This window comes from Sparus aurata, chromosome 8 (assembly GCF_900880675.1).
Source record: "Sparus aurata chromosome 8, fSpaAur1.1, whole genome shotgun sequence".
In the NCBI taxonomy this organism is placed as follows: Eukaryota; Metazoa; Chordata; class Actinopteri; order Spariformes; family Sparidae; genus Sparus; species Sparus aurata.
The window spans coordinates 3,680,922-3,698,732 of NC_044194.1; the positions used below are offsets into that span (position 1 = coordinate 3,680,922).

A 17,811-nucleotide genomic window follows, 5' to 3' on the forward strand; every position below is an offset into this window, starting at 1 on the left:
CTGTTTTATTTTGCTTCCGGGACAGTGATGGTGGTGTTTTTTTTCCCAAAACTTTATTAACACTTGATAAAGCAATGAAGACACGCCCCTTTCCGGTTTTCCCCACGGAAGCTTATTTAAAAAAAAAAAAAAAAGATTCATTTTTTGATCCTGCTTGAATTGTGTCATGAATCACACATATGTCTGTCTATTTAATAGATATTTTTCCAAATCAATAAAGTCTCAGTCAGTCATGAAAACAAAGGTGGCAGCCATGTTATTGGTGACGTGCTGAGTCAGACGATATGGTTCACTGAGCGCTTTAACACAAAACAACGTGAGATTATACTTTATTTACGACAAACTGAGGATTTATTGACTCTGAAAATTCTCTTTTAGATTGACAAACATGATATGTGTGATTCATGATACAATTCAAGCGGGATCAATACATTACTTGTCTCTCTCCATTTAATACCATCTAGATTTTTTCTGAAATAAGGTTTTCGAGGAAGGAGGCGAACAGAGTGCTGAAGACATGCTTTAAAAAAATATTTTTCACATCAAGAAATTTGCAGTTTGTCATAATTTCAGTAAAATATCATGTAGTTTTGGGTGAAACCGCTCAGTCAGCGACATCATCTCACTCAACAGACATCACCAACACTGAAATTGCCTCCAACTCGGCACAGAATTGGTACTCAGAGATGAAAGTCACAATAAATCTTATCTTATTGACCACAGACATATACGGCCCGTTGCCAAGATATGTTAGCGCGTCCGCCAAATTGGATGTGGCAGTTTTGTCCTGTAAACAAATGTTAGTAGACGTGAAAAAGAAGCACAAACATTTACATTTAACTGATTTTATCGTTTTTATATTGAAATGATTAAATGATTATATTCATGTAAGTTCTAATAATGACATCAATGAGACAAAAAATTAGCAAACTCTGCAAATCAAAATGAGACACTGCAACTGGCAGAGGTGTCCGCACATCCTTAAAAAGTCTTAAACAGTCTAAAATTCATGTATCTAAAATTAAGGCCATAAAAAGTCTTAAATACGTCCATATTTTGAACATGGGTCTTAAATTACGTTTAGTTAGGTCTTAAATATAAGTTCCTTTACTGCTCTGTCGTCGCCTTTTTTTGTTTTTGTTTCGGGGAAATGTGTTGGTGAGATTTACAGTCAGCTCTGTGTGTTGTACTTCTGTCTGAAGTATCCAGGAATGTAAGTGGCATTTCACCAACAGCCCGGTTGGAATTTACCACCGCACACTTCACCAGTTTACGGAAAGACTGCGGAGCCTGCTACAACTATGGGAAAGTGTATATTTAACAAGTGTTGGCTTGAACATCCGGAATTCGGTTGGTTTAAAGCCGTGAAATTATGAATTTGAGGCGCAGTGTGCACTCTGCCAGAGGACCTTCAACTTGGACACACTTGGTGTGAAAGTGCTGGTGTTACACACAAAATCGGAAAAACACCAGTAGCTTCTAAAAGTCTCCAGTAAAGTCACGCTATCACACACTCCTGTACGTCTTTGTGACCAGTTCTCGGTCCAAGTTGTCCAGTTCTGCGCGACCCGAACTCTGCACCACCTCTGCTGTCTCGTAGTCGAGCGACACTCAAACCTTCTTCGGCTCAACTCCGACGTTGAAAGCGGAGGTGCTTTCGATTTTGAACACCGTTTGTGAGTGTGAGTGTGTACCGTTTTTAAAAAAAGTGTGTGTGTGAACAAGCTACTGCTAGGGTGAGCAAAGTTTCATGTTGTTTCGAGCGTTCTTAGTGTTTGGAAAATAGCGAGTTGCTCTGTGAATGGCAAAAAATGTAGTTATTTTTTAAAGTAATTCAGGGACTTTATTTTTCCTTACTTTTTTTTTTTTTTACTTCTTGTATGTCTTAAATGTTGTTCAAAGTGGTCATAAAAAGTCTTAAAAAGTCTTAAATTTCACTTGTTCAAACCTGCAGATACCCTGAGAGAGTCTGCTTTCTCTTCTTTTAGCAGTAAAGTGAAACGCTGCATGACAGAATATTATAGACACTTTTTTATTGTGTAAATTTGCAGGAGGCTGATAATTGAGTGATGACAAATATGTTTGTCAAGTTAAAAGGTAATTTTAAGCCTTAATTTGTTATTAAAGTAAAATCTCATCTAGTTTTGTGTTAAAGCGCTCAGTGAACTACATCGTCTCACTCAGCACACGTCACCAACAACACATGGCCGCCAACTCGACACAGAATTGGTACTAAAAGAGATTAAAATCATAAAAAATCTGACCATATTGACAACTCTAGTTATGTGTCTTAACTACAGTTACAGTCTTATATTTAATTAGTTTAATGACAGACTGCGACTTTCTCAAGTTGATCAAATATCTTCTAATTTAACAAACATCAGATTTGTAGATCACGTCAAAAATCAGAGGGGATGTAAATAGTGTTTGTTTTTTTCCATTTACTACCATACGAAGTTTTTTCTGAAAAAAAAGTCCCATGAGGCACAAGTATTCATTACATGTTTCTTCACTGTTGTCTAATATAAAGTGGTGCATTTAGTAATGACTTAGAAAACCAAAGAACTTAAAAAATAAATGAGGGTCATTACGTCATTGAATCTCGCTTTAGGGCCACCACACTAACACCCAACATGAAGAAATCCAGAAGAGTCCAGAAAATGAAAAAAACCACTTCAGACAGTCGGTTACTGAATCAAACACTAAACAGACTGTGATCCAACTGATCCCTCTGCACTTCACCACTGCAGTGAACACATCCAGACAGATGGAGCACAGAAACTGATATTCGGTCAGCACACAGCTGACAGCAGACATGTTTACAGTCTGAGGATGAAAAGTGAGAAGAAAAAAACTGTAAATAGATATCTCTTCATTAATTGTTTCATAAACTATTCCTCCTGGTATATAAGGTGAGTAATGCTAAGTCATGTTGTTGTACTCACCCAACTGTGGTACAACATTACTAAAACGGCAAAAGGGGGGGTCAAGTGTGTTGGATGGCGAAAGGGGGGGTCGAGTCAGTGTACATATGGAAAGAGGGTCGAGGTAGGTGGATGGAGAAGAAAAGGGGGCAGGGGCAAGATTGAAATGGAGGAGAGGGGATTGTATAATGTTGAGACTCAGAGTGGGGGTTCATCCTGATGAGCGTGCGCCTTGATTTGCGCGCCTTCATTATCCCCCGTGGCTTGAATGGCCAGGGTCAAATTCTGGACAGTCTTCTTACTGCGTGACAGCGATGTCGAGTGCTGACCTGCTAAGTGGTCCTGTGGGGGAGGATGGAGGACTAGTCGAGGGTCTGGAGGGGGAGGGTTGTGAGAATTTGAGTTGAACAGGATAAAAAATGTTAGGCTCACCTATATAGGTCTGCATAGGTGATTGAATTGGAAAGGCAGAAGTGTTGCATTAAACAGACTCAGGTGATTTTGGTTAGATCATCTAACCATCTAATTTAGATGGCTCACATGGCAAATTAACAAGGTAGAGAGGCTTGGTGTAGTTCCTGAACCTAAGTTATAATAGTCAAGTGATTACAGCTCGTACCTTGTGACTAAAAGGTTGTTTCTGTATCAAAATGACTTGATTTCACTCTTGGTGGTTATAGCTTAGCATAGATTATAGCTCACTCACTAATTTGACAGGTTATAGCCCACTCACTCTTTTTTACCTGTTGAAATACCTTTAAAGGGCCAATGCATCTCATAAAAGGATGTATTTCACCCTTTAAAGGTATTTCAACAGGTAAAGATTGGGTTATAATCTGTCAGATGTAACCATCAAGAGTGAAATGAAGTCATTTTGATGTAGAAACTACCTTTGAGTCACAAGCTAGGAACTGTACTCTTTGGCAGGTGAAATACAGCCGTTTATGAGTTGTATTGGCCCTTTAAAGTTATTTCAACAGGTAAAAAGGACTGGATTGGTTATAATCTTGTGCACAGAGCAGGTAAAATAATGGACAGTAGGGCTGCAATTTTTTTAACCCTGTGATATATATTGCGATATGCAAAAATACAGGAATTTTCATCAGATGACCTGAATAGCACTTTGTTATGCTGCACTGCTGCTATCTTGTGGACAATTAACCTGCACTGTTTTACCTCTTTTTGTCGTACTGAGCCGTGTGGTACCGACATAAATGGTCAAATAAATTAGTTGTGCTACCTCTCGTTGTGGCAACAGTTGCAAGGCACTGTCGACATAGAACACGTGTTTTGTCAATATCATCCTTCTTGTTGCTGAAATAATTCCAGAAAACTGACATTGCTTTTCTTTTTGGCACCAAGTCTTTTTCCGCAATTCTTTCTTGTTCATTGCTCATTTTTCAATGTTGTTACCAGCAACTGGCTCCATGTGCAGGTGCGTGGTCTGCTTCGATATATCGCGATATTTCGTCTTGAGGTACGTTATCGATACACTGGTGCCAAATATCGATATTTAAAAATGAAAAAATAAATAAAAATCTTTTTTTGTTTTTTGGCCCACCACCACCACCCCTCTTCGGAGGACAGCTTTATCTTTATTCAAACATAGGTATACAACCAAATCAAATTAAAAAATGGTTTAAGTAGCTCTGAAACCCACACATATAGATATTAATGATAGCTGTAGTCAGTGTGTGTGTGTGTTAAGAAGAGACACTGTGCAATATACTCTTTGTTTACTTGGCTGTCATTCATGTGAAATTGATTGACAATGTTTTGTAATTCCTGTGAAATGGATTCAGTGCAGTCAATAAATTCTGAATTTCTTCAGTGACACAGATATCGTGATGTATCGTGGATTAAATTTCTTGCAATATATCGATTATCGCAGAATCGCTGTTTCGTGATATTATCGTTATTGTGAGCAAAATATCGTGAGAGTATCGTATCGCGAGGTACCTTGTGATACCCAGCCCTAATGCACAGTGTGTGTCAGGTACCCTGAAATTAGATGAGTTCATTTGGCTCCTACATCACAGGCCCTGCAATGTGACTATTGCGCACACGTACATCGCGATGGCAATGCTCAAACGATATATCGTGCAGCTTTAATGGACAGTCATGAGCATAATTGCAATAGAGATCAATTCTTTATTTTGTACACTACCCATCCGTAAATCATGTTAATAACAGCCTAGTTGCCAAATATAGGCCTAATCAAGGATATTAGACAAACAAACAATAATATCACTGTAAACAATACTATGCCCTGTGATCACATAAATGTCATTCCCTGATTACGATATAAACTGCAATCACTTTTGCCACAATTGTGATTATTCGGTTACATGAAACAATACAGACATACATTTGGTATAATCACAGTCATAAAGTTATTTGTATGTGTAGTTATCACTGTTTGATCCAGATGAAAACAGCTGTAAAAAAAAAAATAAACAATAACAGCTCTAATCACTAAGACAAAAAAAGAGCAAAGTCTGCAAATCAAAATAAGACACTGCAAAAAAAGTTTCAATTTGTTATTGAAGTAAAATCACATCTAGTTTTGTCTTAAACGCTCAGTGAACTACATCATCTCACTCAACACACGTCACCAACAACAACATGGATGCCAACTCGGCACAGCAAAATTGTGAACTGTGATCCATCTGATTCCTCTGCACGTCACTACTACTTTCCAAAGTGTTGAGCAGCTTTATTCATCAGCTGAAAACAATTTAAAAAATGTTTTGATGTAGGCACACAAAACCTTTACTTTTCATCATTTTATAAACAAAATAAAAGATAAGAAAATTACATTTGTCTTATACATAAAATGTTCTTCAGGAATTTGTGAGTAAAAATATTCAAAGAACCAAAAATGGTGATTATTTTTGAAAACTTCATTTCTGATGATTTAACAGTTCTTAAACGTTACATTGTATAAATCTGAGCGTCTCTGTGACACATAGAACAAAAACATTGACAGAGAAAAATGCTTCATCAGAATCCGAAAAAAAACCCAAATATCAGTAAATATACACTTCTTACATTAAATGATGTGAACCTTTCTGTAGAAGATCAAATGTGTGTTCTACTCAGTGTGATTGACAGGAGAGATAATCAGAGGAGCAGAGTTTTTACCACCAGCATTAAGTTCAGGACCGAAGAGTGGGTAGACATTCTTAGTGAAGCAGCAGCCAGTAAAGGAGTAGATAAGAGCTGCAGCATCAACGTCATAAAAGGAGACCAGACCCTCCTCATAATCCACAAACACCCCCACCTTCTCAGGCTGAGACTTCAGAAAGAGACGGACTGGAGGGTCAGCACGAGCGCTGTACTCATTTTTATTCCTCAAACATATCATCCAGTAACCATTCTGAGGAGTTGGACTGATGTTTCCCTTCCTGTTGATCGACTCTCTGGCCACTCCTAAATCCCACCCAGTCTTCCCTTTAACTTGGACCTCATAATAAAATCTTCCTGAAGAGAATTTCTGCTTTGCTAAGACATTAACACATAGATTAAATCTCTCAGGTTTGTCTGGGAGATTTTTCTTTATATCACTATCATGTACATGTTTTCCATCATCAGACAGGATGAGGTTGGGATGTGCTGTATCAGGATCGAGTGTCACATCCACTGCATACTGCTGGACCCTCTTCAGCTCGGCCTTCTTCATCTGTTTACTGAGCGTCTCCTCCAGCTGATTCACAGCTCTCACCACAGTCCCCTCATATGAAGGTGGACGGACGCTGACTCCTGTCCAGTCCTTGGTGGGTGGAGCAGTGTTCAGTGATGGGGAGCTTTGGAGGAGGTGGAGGTGGTCTTCAGACTGTGAGAGCTGCTCCACCTCAGAGCTTCTCTTCTCCAGCTCAGAGATTTCCTGTTCCAGCTCTTTGATGAAGCCTTCAGCCTGTTTCTCTGTCTCTCTCTGCTTCTCTTTGATGGTGTCGATGAGCTCGGCCTGGCTTCTCTCAACAGACTCCTTCAGAGCGCTGAAGACCTGAACACCAGCTGCTATCTCTCTGTCTGCATCTTTCTTACTGAGCTCCACTGAGCGCTTCATGTCCTCAATCTTCAGTCGTCTCTTCTGGATCATCTGCTGAATTTCAGCGTCTGTCTTCCCCAGCTCGGCCTTCTTTCCTTCATATTCTTCTTTCAGAGGAACAACATCGTGTGTCTTGTGGTCTAAAACAGTGCAGAGCATGCAGACACACATCTGGTCAGTCTTACAGAACAGCTCCAGCAGTTTATCGTGCTTCGTACACATCCTGCCTTCCAGGTTCTCCACAGGGTCGATCAGCTGATGTCTTTTCAGGCCTGACATTGTCAGATGAGGCTCCAGGTGAGTCTCACAGTAGGAGGCCAGACACACCAGGCAGGACTTCAGGGCCTTCAGTTTGGTTCCAGTGCAGACGTCACAGGGAACTTCTCCTGGTTTGGAAACTTGTTGCTCTGAGCTGCTGCTGCTGGTTTTCTGTTGAGCTGACTGTCTGAACTGAGCAGCCATCTTAGAGATGAAAGTACTGACCCACAGCTCAGGTTTTGTGTTGAAAACCTCTTGACAGTTGGGACACTGACACTTGTCATTTTTATCCCAGTGTTCAGTGATGCAGGTTTTACAAAAGTTGTGTCCACATGGTATGGTGACCGGATCAGTGAACACATCCAGACAGATGGAGCACAGAAACTGATTGTCAGTCAGCAGACAGCTGGCAGCAGACATGTTTACAGTCTGAGGTTGAAAAGTTAGAAAAAGAAAACTGTAATTAGATATGTTTTGATTAACTGTTCAATAAACTATTTTTGAGGAGTCATGATGAGTTCTGATAGTTAAAAATGTGTCCTGGATACACCTCTGAGTGGAATTTCCTGTCTGAGTACAGTTCAGGTTTTGTGTTACAGGTAATACCGGTTTCTGAAAGGACAGAGCAGAAATAGTAAAGTTGAAGGGACAAGGTTATAAGTTCAAGGCTTCTTACTTAAGTGTTTAACAGCTATAAAAGGGTAAGACAGCAATTTTGTCAGATAACATGAGACACTGTGCTCTGAGCTAGGCTAGTTAGCCTTTAGCAGACTAGTTTATCTGTTTGTCTTTGTTATGGTTGGATTGAGCTGCTGTGCTTTACAGTAAAGGTATGTGGTTTAACAAACTCAATTAATATCAGGTATCAAGCATGATATTGTAATAGCAGGAGACGGATCAGTCAAAGTAGGTAAATTAGCTGAAGCTGTAGCGAGCTGTGACTGTGTCCTATCTAACTTTATCCAGAGTTCAGTCACTGTGGTTTGATTTCGACCTGTTTTGTAGTTCTGACAAAGTGAACATGTTGAAATTGGCCGTGTACTCACCAGTGTTTGTCAGAGATTCTGCTGTTGTGTTGAGAAAGTTTTCCTCAGTGAGAAACACAGAGACTCGTCTGGACTGCAGCTCTGCTGTTTATCTGATGAATGTTTAGTTTCATTTAATGAATGTGGTATTAAAGCTGCTGTATTTTTCCAGTGTAACCCCGCCTCTTTCTGCTCTGCGGGTGAGGTTTTGTTACCTTTCAGGTTCAACTTGATTACTGACATACTTTTGGTACAAGATTTAATCTGATGTAACACACTTAAAGCTTTCAGGGCACTCTGTGGTTAAGGGAGACTTTTACTTAATAATATTTTTATTATGTCTTGTATCAGAGTCAGTACCTCTCTAACACACAACAGAACAAAAGATTTATGTCCAATACACGAAATAACATTCTTCATCTGTGATTCAGTGGGCTACAGCTCTCTCTTTACAGTCTCTTCTTTTCTCATCGAAGCTGATGTAAGCAATAGGTTTTATTATCGGAATTTAACATGAAACATGTACTACTTCATTACTGACCAACATTAACTTGCTATGTAATCAAACAGTTTAAAATGACTTAAATTCCACAACATTGTCACAACAGCTGCTTCACAATCGATGCACCAGTTAGAAATTACCCGATAACTTCTGTTCATAAGTCTATATATGTGCACATTTTGACTGATATCTTCATATTTACACACTAATTTAAACAACAGTGTCACAGCACTGTCCACCATGCAATCCTCCAGATTATCAACCACCATTTACAACAGTCACAGTTGTCTTAGTAACAGCGACATCTTGAGGCCAGAATTGTTAACTGCGGTTTAAACTCTACCAGCCTCCACATGATCTACAGAACACATTTCTCATCTGACAAAGGCAAGGTTACACAGATCAATGGCTTACATTCCACAACATTGTCACTCTGCTTCACAATCGAAGCACTAGTTAGAAATGACCAGATAACTTTTGTTCAGAAGTCTTTATATGTGCACATTTTGACTCCCAATAGTTTAAACGCGTTTACTGAAACCGTAGCTCAAGTTTAATATCAAGTTTTTCTACTTATTGTAGTACACACCAGGGCCGTTTCTGTCTTTTTAGGGGCCCTATGCAAGATGCTGTTTGGGGGCCCCTATTTTGTCAAACTACGATGGATAGATTCCTAACCCTTTTGGGTGATCCATAAAGATGCAACAAGCTATTACATTTTAAGAGGAAAACAGGCTAGAGTCGTGAAAACCTCTCTGAAATTAAAATCAAACATCTTAAGTTGACCCACACTAGTAAGTTGAACTGATAGAAAATGATAATACAAGGTAAACAATAGGGATCCTTGATAGGTCAATAAATGAAACTGATGGAGTGTCCCCAATTTTATTTTATTTTAAGTTGACATTAAACATATAACATACATACACCCAAAACTAAAGTTAAAGTTGTAGAGAAAATAAAATAGGCTATTACTTAGAAAAGAAAATCACAATGAGCCAGTATCCATATCAATATGCAAACAATAAAAACTAAAAAACTAACTAGAATAATACTGTTAGTAGTAGGTAGTAAGGAACCTTTCAAATGTAACACAAGCCCTTCAGGACCAACACAATAAACCAGCATACAATAAAAATACAACAATGAAAACAAACCAACAATAAAAACAATACTTTAAAGGAACCATACAGAACTATATAACACAATCACACCACTTTGTGATGATTATCAGTATCATCTGAGTCTTGTGTTTTAAGCAGATCTACCCTAAGCCCCTCCTCAAAATCTCTGCTTCCTTGCCAGCATATGAGAGCTGCTTGCCAATCTCTGGTGCTGAAGGCGGCAGTGCTGCTTCTTGTTCTGCGGCTCCAAAATACTTCAGGATTGCTCCTGCAAAGACGAAACTCCTCAGGTTACCAAGCAAAACAGATCCTAAGCATACTATATAATTGAGTTATATTACACTAATGGAGAAATTCATGATCTGTTTTTATTTTAAACCGTGTAATATACAGCACAGTGTCCCTCTAAAGCATGCACCCAATTTCAAAGTTGTCACTTTTAAGCAGTTTCAAAGAGTTATCAGACAAAGATAAATGACTGACGAGCTTTATGTGATATTGAAGGAATATCTTAGTTTATATTTCACAGAGTATTACAAAGTGAACTACTTGCTTAACTGATGATTTGGTCTTAACATATATTCTGTGGGCAGAACTAACGTCCTATATAGTATAGTTCACTTTAAATTGACTTTAATTTGTGTTATTATAATTCTTTTGAATAAAACAAAGTAATACATCAAAAATATAACTAAACTGTAGGAATGTAGGCAAATGTGTTCAAATTATATTGTCACAATAAATGTGGAAAATAAAGACACAACTAGCTCAGTAGAGTTAACAATAATCCCCTCAGCAATAATCTACTGCCACAATAGTCCATAATAATCCACAGTAGGCCTCATATGCATTAGGGTTGTTTAGCACACTTCACATTAGAGACCTACAAACTGAGGAAACACTAAAATTGATAAATTTTAAAAACCTTACCCTTACCTTTATCCAGCGAGCGTTTTTCTTCATCTTGTTTCTTCTTTTTTCTGCCCCAGATGAATACGCTAGTTTGGTCGCCATGCCGTGAATGACCTGAATTTACGGCTCGACGCAATTCCCCGCCCCCTCCTAGTTTAGTAGTACAGTCGTCATAGCAACGCGGCGTGGTAGACACCAGATCTGACCAATCAGCGGGCCAGGTGTCAGGTCCATTTCACATCTTTTCCTTCGGGTCATTCCACAGGTATTGCACCTGACCTTGCAACTTGAGGGGGCCCCTAGTGGCGCGGGGGCCCTATGCACCCGCATAGTCCGCTTATAGCAAGAAACGGCTCTGGTACACACAAATGATAAACAGATTGAGTGTGAGCTTCAAAACTATCATTGAAGTGTCATGTTTACAGTCTGAGGACAAAAGAGACAAAAAAGACAAAAGTATACTAAGATTTATTTAAAACATTTCATTGGATGAAATTGAACAATGATTGATGGAATATTCAGAGAATCATCATGAATGTTGTTGTTGTGCTGCCACCACTTTGAGACCATCAACAAATTATTATTTGTGATATTTTATTGTTTTACAGTTCCTTCATGTGGACTTGTGCATGTAAGAGAAAATTTAGGTTAAAAAATGCATTTGCCTCATGTAGCATTTTTGATGAGGATTATTGATTTCTCATGTGTAATTAAATGATTTGGTTTTAACTCAGTCTTGAAGAAATATTTAGTCAGGTCATTTTATCTGTATAGGTCAGTGTACTCCCACCAACACTGGGAGTACACTGGGTACAAGTATCAAATCTTTCTTTTATGGAGTAGTCCCTATCATACACTTGTTTCCCATCAACAAACAGGGAGGAGATCAGGATTTGCTGTATTAGCATCAAGTGATTTATAGCCAAATTTAACCCAAGACTCCCTATTGATGTCATGTTATGAATATATATATATATATATATATATATATATATATATATATATATATATATATATATATATATATATATATATATATATATATATATATATATATATATAGTGCCCCGTGTGAGGCAATGTACTGTTGGCAATCATTCAAGATTGTGCAATATTAAATTCAGCATGATTTGGCCAGTGCTAAAATTTGAGATTCACATCTTGAAACATTCAGCCAAATGTCTTAATATTTAACCCCGCTAGTCCACTACAGGAGTATTGCAGCAGTCACAAGGTTACACATGAACTCACTTAAAATAGCTTTCCACCATCTCCACATCCAAATTAGGTTAAACATAAACTTGGCATACACGTACAGTCCATAGTTTATGTGTCACACATCAACCATTGTCAGAACACATATACACAGCAGAGGTTACACGAACACCCTTCAGGATGAACTCCTTATCTGAGTTTGTATTTAGGTTAGTTTTCACAGCCTTTTACCATAAATGCTCTGCAAACATTTAACGGTCACAAGACAGAAACCATGCAGGAGGACCACAGACAGTTTTCACCCTACACAAATATTCTATATTTGTTACATTTCATTTGCAAGAATAACATATCAAAATGATAAAAGTGACTTTAGAGAATTTCCCTCACAAATTAGGAGGAGGAAAATAAGATTTTTGACCTGAGACAGAGAATCCTTGTGATTGGACCACAGCTGTACACTAAAACTGTAATCAAAACAAACCAGAACTTGGTACTGACATCAGACAGAGTACTTGTACCAGTTAGATTTCATTGTTCTTCTGCCTTCATTTAATCTGCTTCAGCATCAGACTGTAGCTTTCTATTCAGAGCAGGTCCTCATGTGAACACAGGCTGCAGTTCGTTATGAACTCCACTAGAGGGCGTCCTCACATCTCACTTATTCTCTACAAACCAGTTGGACAGGTTTAGTTCACATCAGCTGCTCAAACCGTCAATAACACAACATCATCTTACACTACAACCTCTCTCATATGTGATCTGATCTGAGAACAGCTGATGGTGTTTTTAATCACATGATTTGGTCATTAGAAAAATCAGCTGCCTAAAACAATGAAAAACAAATTTACTGACTAAGGCAAAAAAAGATCTTTCTTAGACTTTTCATCATTTTAAAAACAAAATTAGAGAAAATGTAATTACATTTGTCTTATCTATTAAATGTTCTTCAGCACTTTGTGCCAGTGTGCAACACTTCTTATATAAACAATGATCAGAACATAACAAGGTCTGAATTTGGCACCCAAATATTTAAGGAAGAGAAAATGATTATTATTTTTGAATAACTTGTTTCAGATGATTTACCAATTCTTAGAAGAATAAAGTACATGACGTCATATCAATCAGATCGATACTGTGAAACATTAAAGGTCAAAATGCTTCATCAGAATCTTAAATAACAACAATGTACAAACCAAATATGATCAGTAAATGTACTTTTATTACAATAAATTATATGAATTTTTCTGTAGAAAATCAAATGTTTGTTCTACTCAGTGTGATTGACAGGAGAGATGATCAGAGGAGCAGAGTTTTTACCACCATCATTAAGACATGGACTGAAGTATGGGTAGAGTTTCTGAGTGAAGCAGCAGCCAGTAAAGGAGTAGATAAGAGCTGCAGCATCAACGTCATAAAAGGAGACCAGACCCTCCTCATATGAGCAGATTTATTGTGATTTTAATTTTTTTACTACCTTTTCTGTGCTGAGGTGGCGGCCATGTTGTTGTTGGTGACATGTGCTGAGTCAGACGATATGGTTCACTGAGCGCTTTAACACAAAACAACATGAGATTATACTTTATTTACGACAAACTGAGGCTTAACTGACTTGGAAAATTATCTTTTTAATTGACAAACATCATATGATCATATGTGTGATTCCTGATACAATTTAAGTGGGATCAATAAATTATTTGTCTCTCTACATTTATATCCATACAAAGTTTTTCTGAAATAAAGTTCCATGGGGTCTGAGGGAAGAAGCCAACAGAGTGCTGAAGACATGCTTTAAAAAATTATTCTTCAAGTCAAGAAATGTGCAGTTTGTCATAATTATAGTAAAATATCATGTAATTTTGGGTGAAACCCCTCAGTGAACTACATCATTTCACTCAACACATGTCACCAACATTGAAATGGCCTCCAACTTGGCGCAGGATTGGTACTATGTGAGATCAAAATCATGATAAATCTGTTTGTATCAACAACTATAGTTATGCTTCTTCACAGTCTTATATTTAATTAGTTTCATGACAGACTGCGACTTTCCCAAGTTGATAAAATATATTTTATTTTGACAAACATAATTTTTTTTACTTCATGCCAAAATTCAAAGGGGATGTACATAGTATTTGTTTTTCTCCATTCACTACCATACAAAGTTTTTTCTGAAAAAAACGTTCCATGAGGCAAAAAGAAAGAGGTCGGACTTTAGCTTCCTTTGTTTTAGAACAGGGGTCGGCAACCCAAAATGTTCAAAGAGCCATATTGGACCAAAAAAACTAAAAACAAATCTGTCTGGAGCCGCAAAAAATTAAAAGCCTTATATAAGCCTTATATGAAGGCAACACAGGCTGTAAGTGTATATTAGCTGTATTAGCCTACTATCAAAATGACTAAGTAGGCTACAAATACATAATGAGCATTCATGATTAAATGTTTATTTTCCCTGCAGCGCATCCTGGAGAGAATGACACACCACGTGACTACTCTGCTGTACGATATTTGGTGCTTTAAGTTTAACTTCCATTACAATATTAATGTATTATATTTTGTTGCATTGATGGAATTATAGAAATACAGAAAGAAATCCATGTTTGGCCTTTCAGTGGTATTAATTCGATAATTTCTTCGTGCAGCCCATCAGAGTTCACATACCTGCATAACAGCGCTGTCTGTTCGATATCGAATTAATGTCCTTGATTTGCCGATTGGTGATGTCGCCTGCCATTTTAATGGCCCTTTCTTTCACTGTCTTTGCGGAGAGAGGCATGTCTTTAATTTTCTGGATTATCTCGGTTTTGTTTTTGAAGTCTGAAAATAGGTGCTCTGATATTTTGATGAATGAATCCTTCATGTAATCACCATCCGTGAACGGTTTTCCATGCTTTATTATCTCTCGGGTTGCAACAAAACTTGCAGCAATAGTGGTATTTGGAGATGCAATCCACTTCTTAAATCTACCTTTGTGCTCCTCTAATTTCTCCAGAAGTACTGCAATCGCACTTTTTCTCTCACTCCCAACTGGGTAGTCGGCTGCAAATTTAGCATGCGTTCCCTGGAAATGTCTTTCCAAATTACTCTTTTTGTTGTTCGACAACTTCTCATTACAAAGCAAACATGCAGGCAATCCTTCCGCATTGGCAATGAAAGCAAATGATTCGGTCCATTCTTCCTTGAATCCTCTGTTCTCATCAGCTATCATTCTCTTTTTCCCTTTGGGATCCATGGCCCTTGACACACCCGCCGGTTTGTTTAACACAGCCACCTGCCTGGCACAGCGCCGCGCTGAAACGTGTCGCAGGCTATGACGCAAATCTTCGTTGACAGAAATGTTGAAATTTAATATTTATTATGCACATTTTTACAGCATTGGAAAACGTTAAGAATGTTTGTCCTCCTACAGAATCCATATTAAAACAAAAAATATATCCCCCCATCTATTTTCATACATTTTTGCTTCTCTGTTGTCTAATATAAAGTGGTGCAGTAATGACTTCTAAAACCAGGGAACTGGTGAGGGTCATTATGTCATTGAATCTCGCTTTAGGGCCACCACACTAACACCAGAAAATGAAAAAAAAACAGTTTCAGACAGTCGGTTACTGAATCAAATACTAAACAGACTGTGATCCTCTTTTCTTCATTTTATGAACAAAATAAGAGAAAATAAAATTACTTTGTCTTATACATTAGATGTTCTTCAGGAATTTGTTAGTGAATAAAAGTATTTAAAGAACCGAAAATGCTGATTATTTTTGTTGAATAGCTTGTTTCTGATGAATAAACAGTTCTTAGAAAAAAAAAAACTTATATCAATCAGAGCGTCAGTGTGACACATTAAAGAAAAACATTGCCAGACAAAAATGCTTCGTCAGAATCTGAAAAAATAAATATAATCAGTAAATATACATTAATTACATCAAATGATGTGAATCTTTCTATAGAAGATCAAATGTGTTCTACTCAGTGTGATTGACAGGAGAGATGATCAGAGGAGCAGAGTTTGTACCTCCATCATTAAGACATGGACTGAAGTATGGGTAGAGTTTCTGAGTGAAGCAGCAGCCAGTAAAGGAGTAGATAAGAGCTGCAGCATCAACGTCATAAAAGGAGACCAGACCCTCCTCATAATCCACAAACACCCCCACCTTCTCAGGCCGACGCTTCAGAGAGAGACGGACTGGAGGGCCAGCAAAAGCTTTGTACTCATTTTTATTCCTCAAACATATCGCCCAGTAACCATTCTGAGGCCTCAGTGTGATTTCTCCCTTCCTGTTGATCGACTCTCTGACCACTCCTAAATCCCACTCAGTCTTCTCTTCAACTTGAACCTCATAATAAAATCTTCCTGAAGAGAAACTCTGCTTTGCTAAGACATTAACACAAGGATAAAATCTCTCTGGGTTGTCTGGGAGTTTCTTCTTTACATCACTATGTTTAACTTGTTTTCCATCATCAGACAGGATGAGGTTAAGATGTGCTGCATCAGGATCAAGTGTCACATCCACTGCATACTGCTGGACCCTCTTCAGCTCGGCCTCAAACAGCTTCTTCATCTGTTTACTGAGCGTCTCCTCCAGCTGATTCACAGCTCTCACCACAGTCCCCTCATATGAAGGTGGACGGATGCTGACTCCTGTCCAGTCCTTGGTGGGTGAGAGCTGAATGAAATTTTAAGTGAGCAGAGAGCCGTCTTTGAGCGGAGCTGTCTTGTATAACTTTGAGCGATGGAGCAAAGTGGCGAACACCCACGTAAGCGGGGAGCGGAAATTCTCGCCGCTCAGCTCTGCTCACATGCTCTGCGTACATTCAAATAGTCTAATACTAGCGCATACAACAATAATAAAATGTATTTATCTCTGCTTTCAAACGTTCGGGCCGCCATGGGCAGGTAGCTAGGCTACTTACATGTTTAAGGTGTTACATCATGTTCGTCGTGGAGGAGCGATAGGCGAAGTATTTCTTGCAAAGTTTGCATGTCACCTTTTTGGGGTCATCCTTCTTCTTTTCAAAATGATCCTATATTTTAGACATCTTTCCCAACATGGTTGGCTATTATTTGTTAACTGTCTAACCACGATGTCGAAGGGACCTGCTGTGTTAAAAAAAAAAACACTGACAGTGAGTGACTGTCATGACTTTCTGTATCTGGTCCTTCAAATTAAAAGCCCTGCAGCCATCACATAGATTTTGACTTAATTTTGATAAGACACGGCTCCAAATGTTTTAATTTTTCTCCTTCAACCAATCGACCAATGAAATTTTGGTCGGCTAATGAGTTTTTGGTCCACCAGTGCTTGGTCGACTATTTGAGGGCAGCCCTAGTATTTTGTTTATTGTTGTGTGTTCATGAAGACATTGTGCTGAAGTTTTCCTCATTGAGAACATATTCTGTTTGTGGTGCAGTTTATTGCACCATGTTACTGTTTATTGTTTGTGGTTGATCATCACAATGCAGCAGCTGATTAGCAGACCCACTTTGTGAGCCTCGTGTTGGAGCCAGTTTGTGTCGATCATCAGCTGTGTAAGTGACATTTTTCTGCTATAATTTAGCTCCTGTGTTGCTTCAAAGTTTATATTCTGAGCTTTGTGATCATTAGTCAACATTATACTGAATGTGTATTGTCTCATGTATCACATTGAAATAACATAGCTAAGATTGTCATTTACCAATTAATTTTGAAGATCATTATGTTATCATTTGTGTTAAAAGGGTGAGGACCCAAATAGAAAACACCAGGGAGGCAGGCAGGATTAAGAACAAAAGGCGAGCTTTATTTCAGAAAAAACTGAG

At 38.2% G+C, this 17,811-nt stretch overlaps 2 protein-coding genes across 2 annotated transcripts in view; both read right to left on the reverse strand.

The window, feature by feature from the left end:
• Nucleotides 1-5,055: 5,055 nt before the first annotated feature.
• LOC115586838 (E3 ubiquitin-protein ligase TRIM39-like) lies at nt 5,056-8,294 on the reverse strand. Its single transcript, XM_030426238.1, has 3 exons — nt 8,280-8,294; nt 7,784-7,845; nt 5,056-7,662 (listed from the first exon to the last, which is right to left on the reverse strand). The coding sequence occupies exon 3, from the start codon at nt 7,651-7,653 to the stop codon at nt 6,019-6,021; it is 1,635 nt and encodes a 544-aa protein (XP_030282098.1). The 5' UTR covers nt 7,654-7,662; nt 7,784-7,845; nt 8,280-8,294; the 3' UTR covers nt 5,056-6,018.
• Nucleotides 8,295-13,268: 4,974 nt separating this feature from the next.
• The window catches only part of LOC115586832 (E3 ubiquitin-protein ligase TRIM21-like), a 29,496-nt gene continuing 24,953 nt past the window's right edge, over nt 13,269-17,811 (reverse strand). The window contains exon 4 of the mRNA XM_030426231.1: nt 13,269-13,437. Coding sequence (XP_030282091.1) covers nt 13,282-13,437 — 156 coding nt within the window. The 3' untranslated portion in view covers nt 13,269-13,281. The remainder of the gene's footprint in view (nt 13,438-17,811) is intronic.

Coding starts and splice junctions, on each gene's coding strand:
- LOC115586838 (XM_030426238.1), bottom strand. CDS start 7,653: ATGTCTGCTGCCAGCTGTCTGCTGACTGACAATCAGTTTCTGTGCTCC.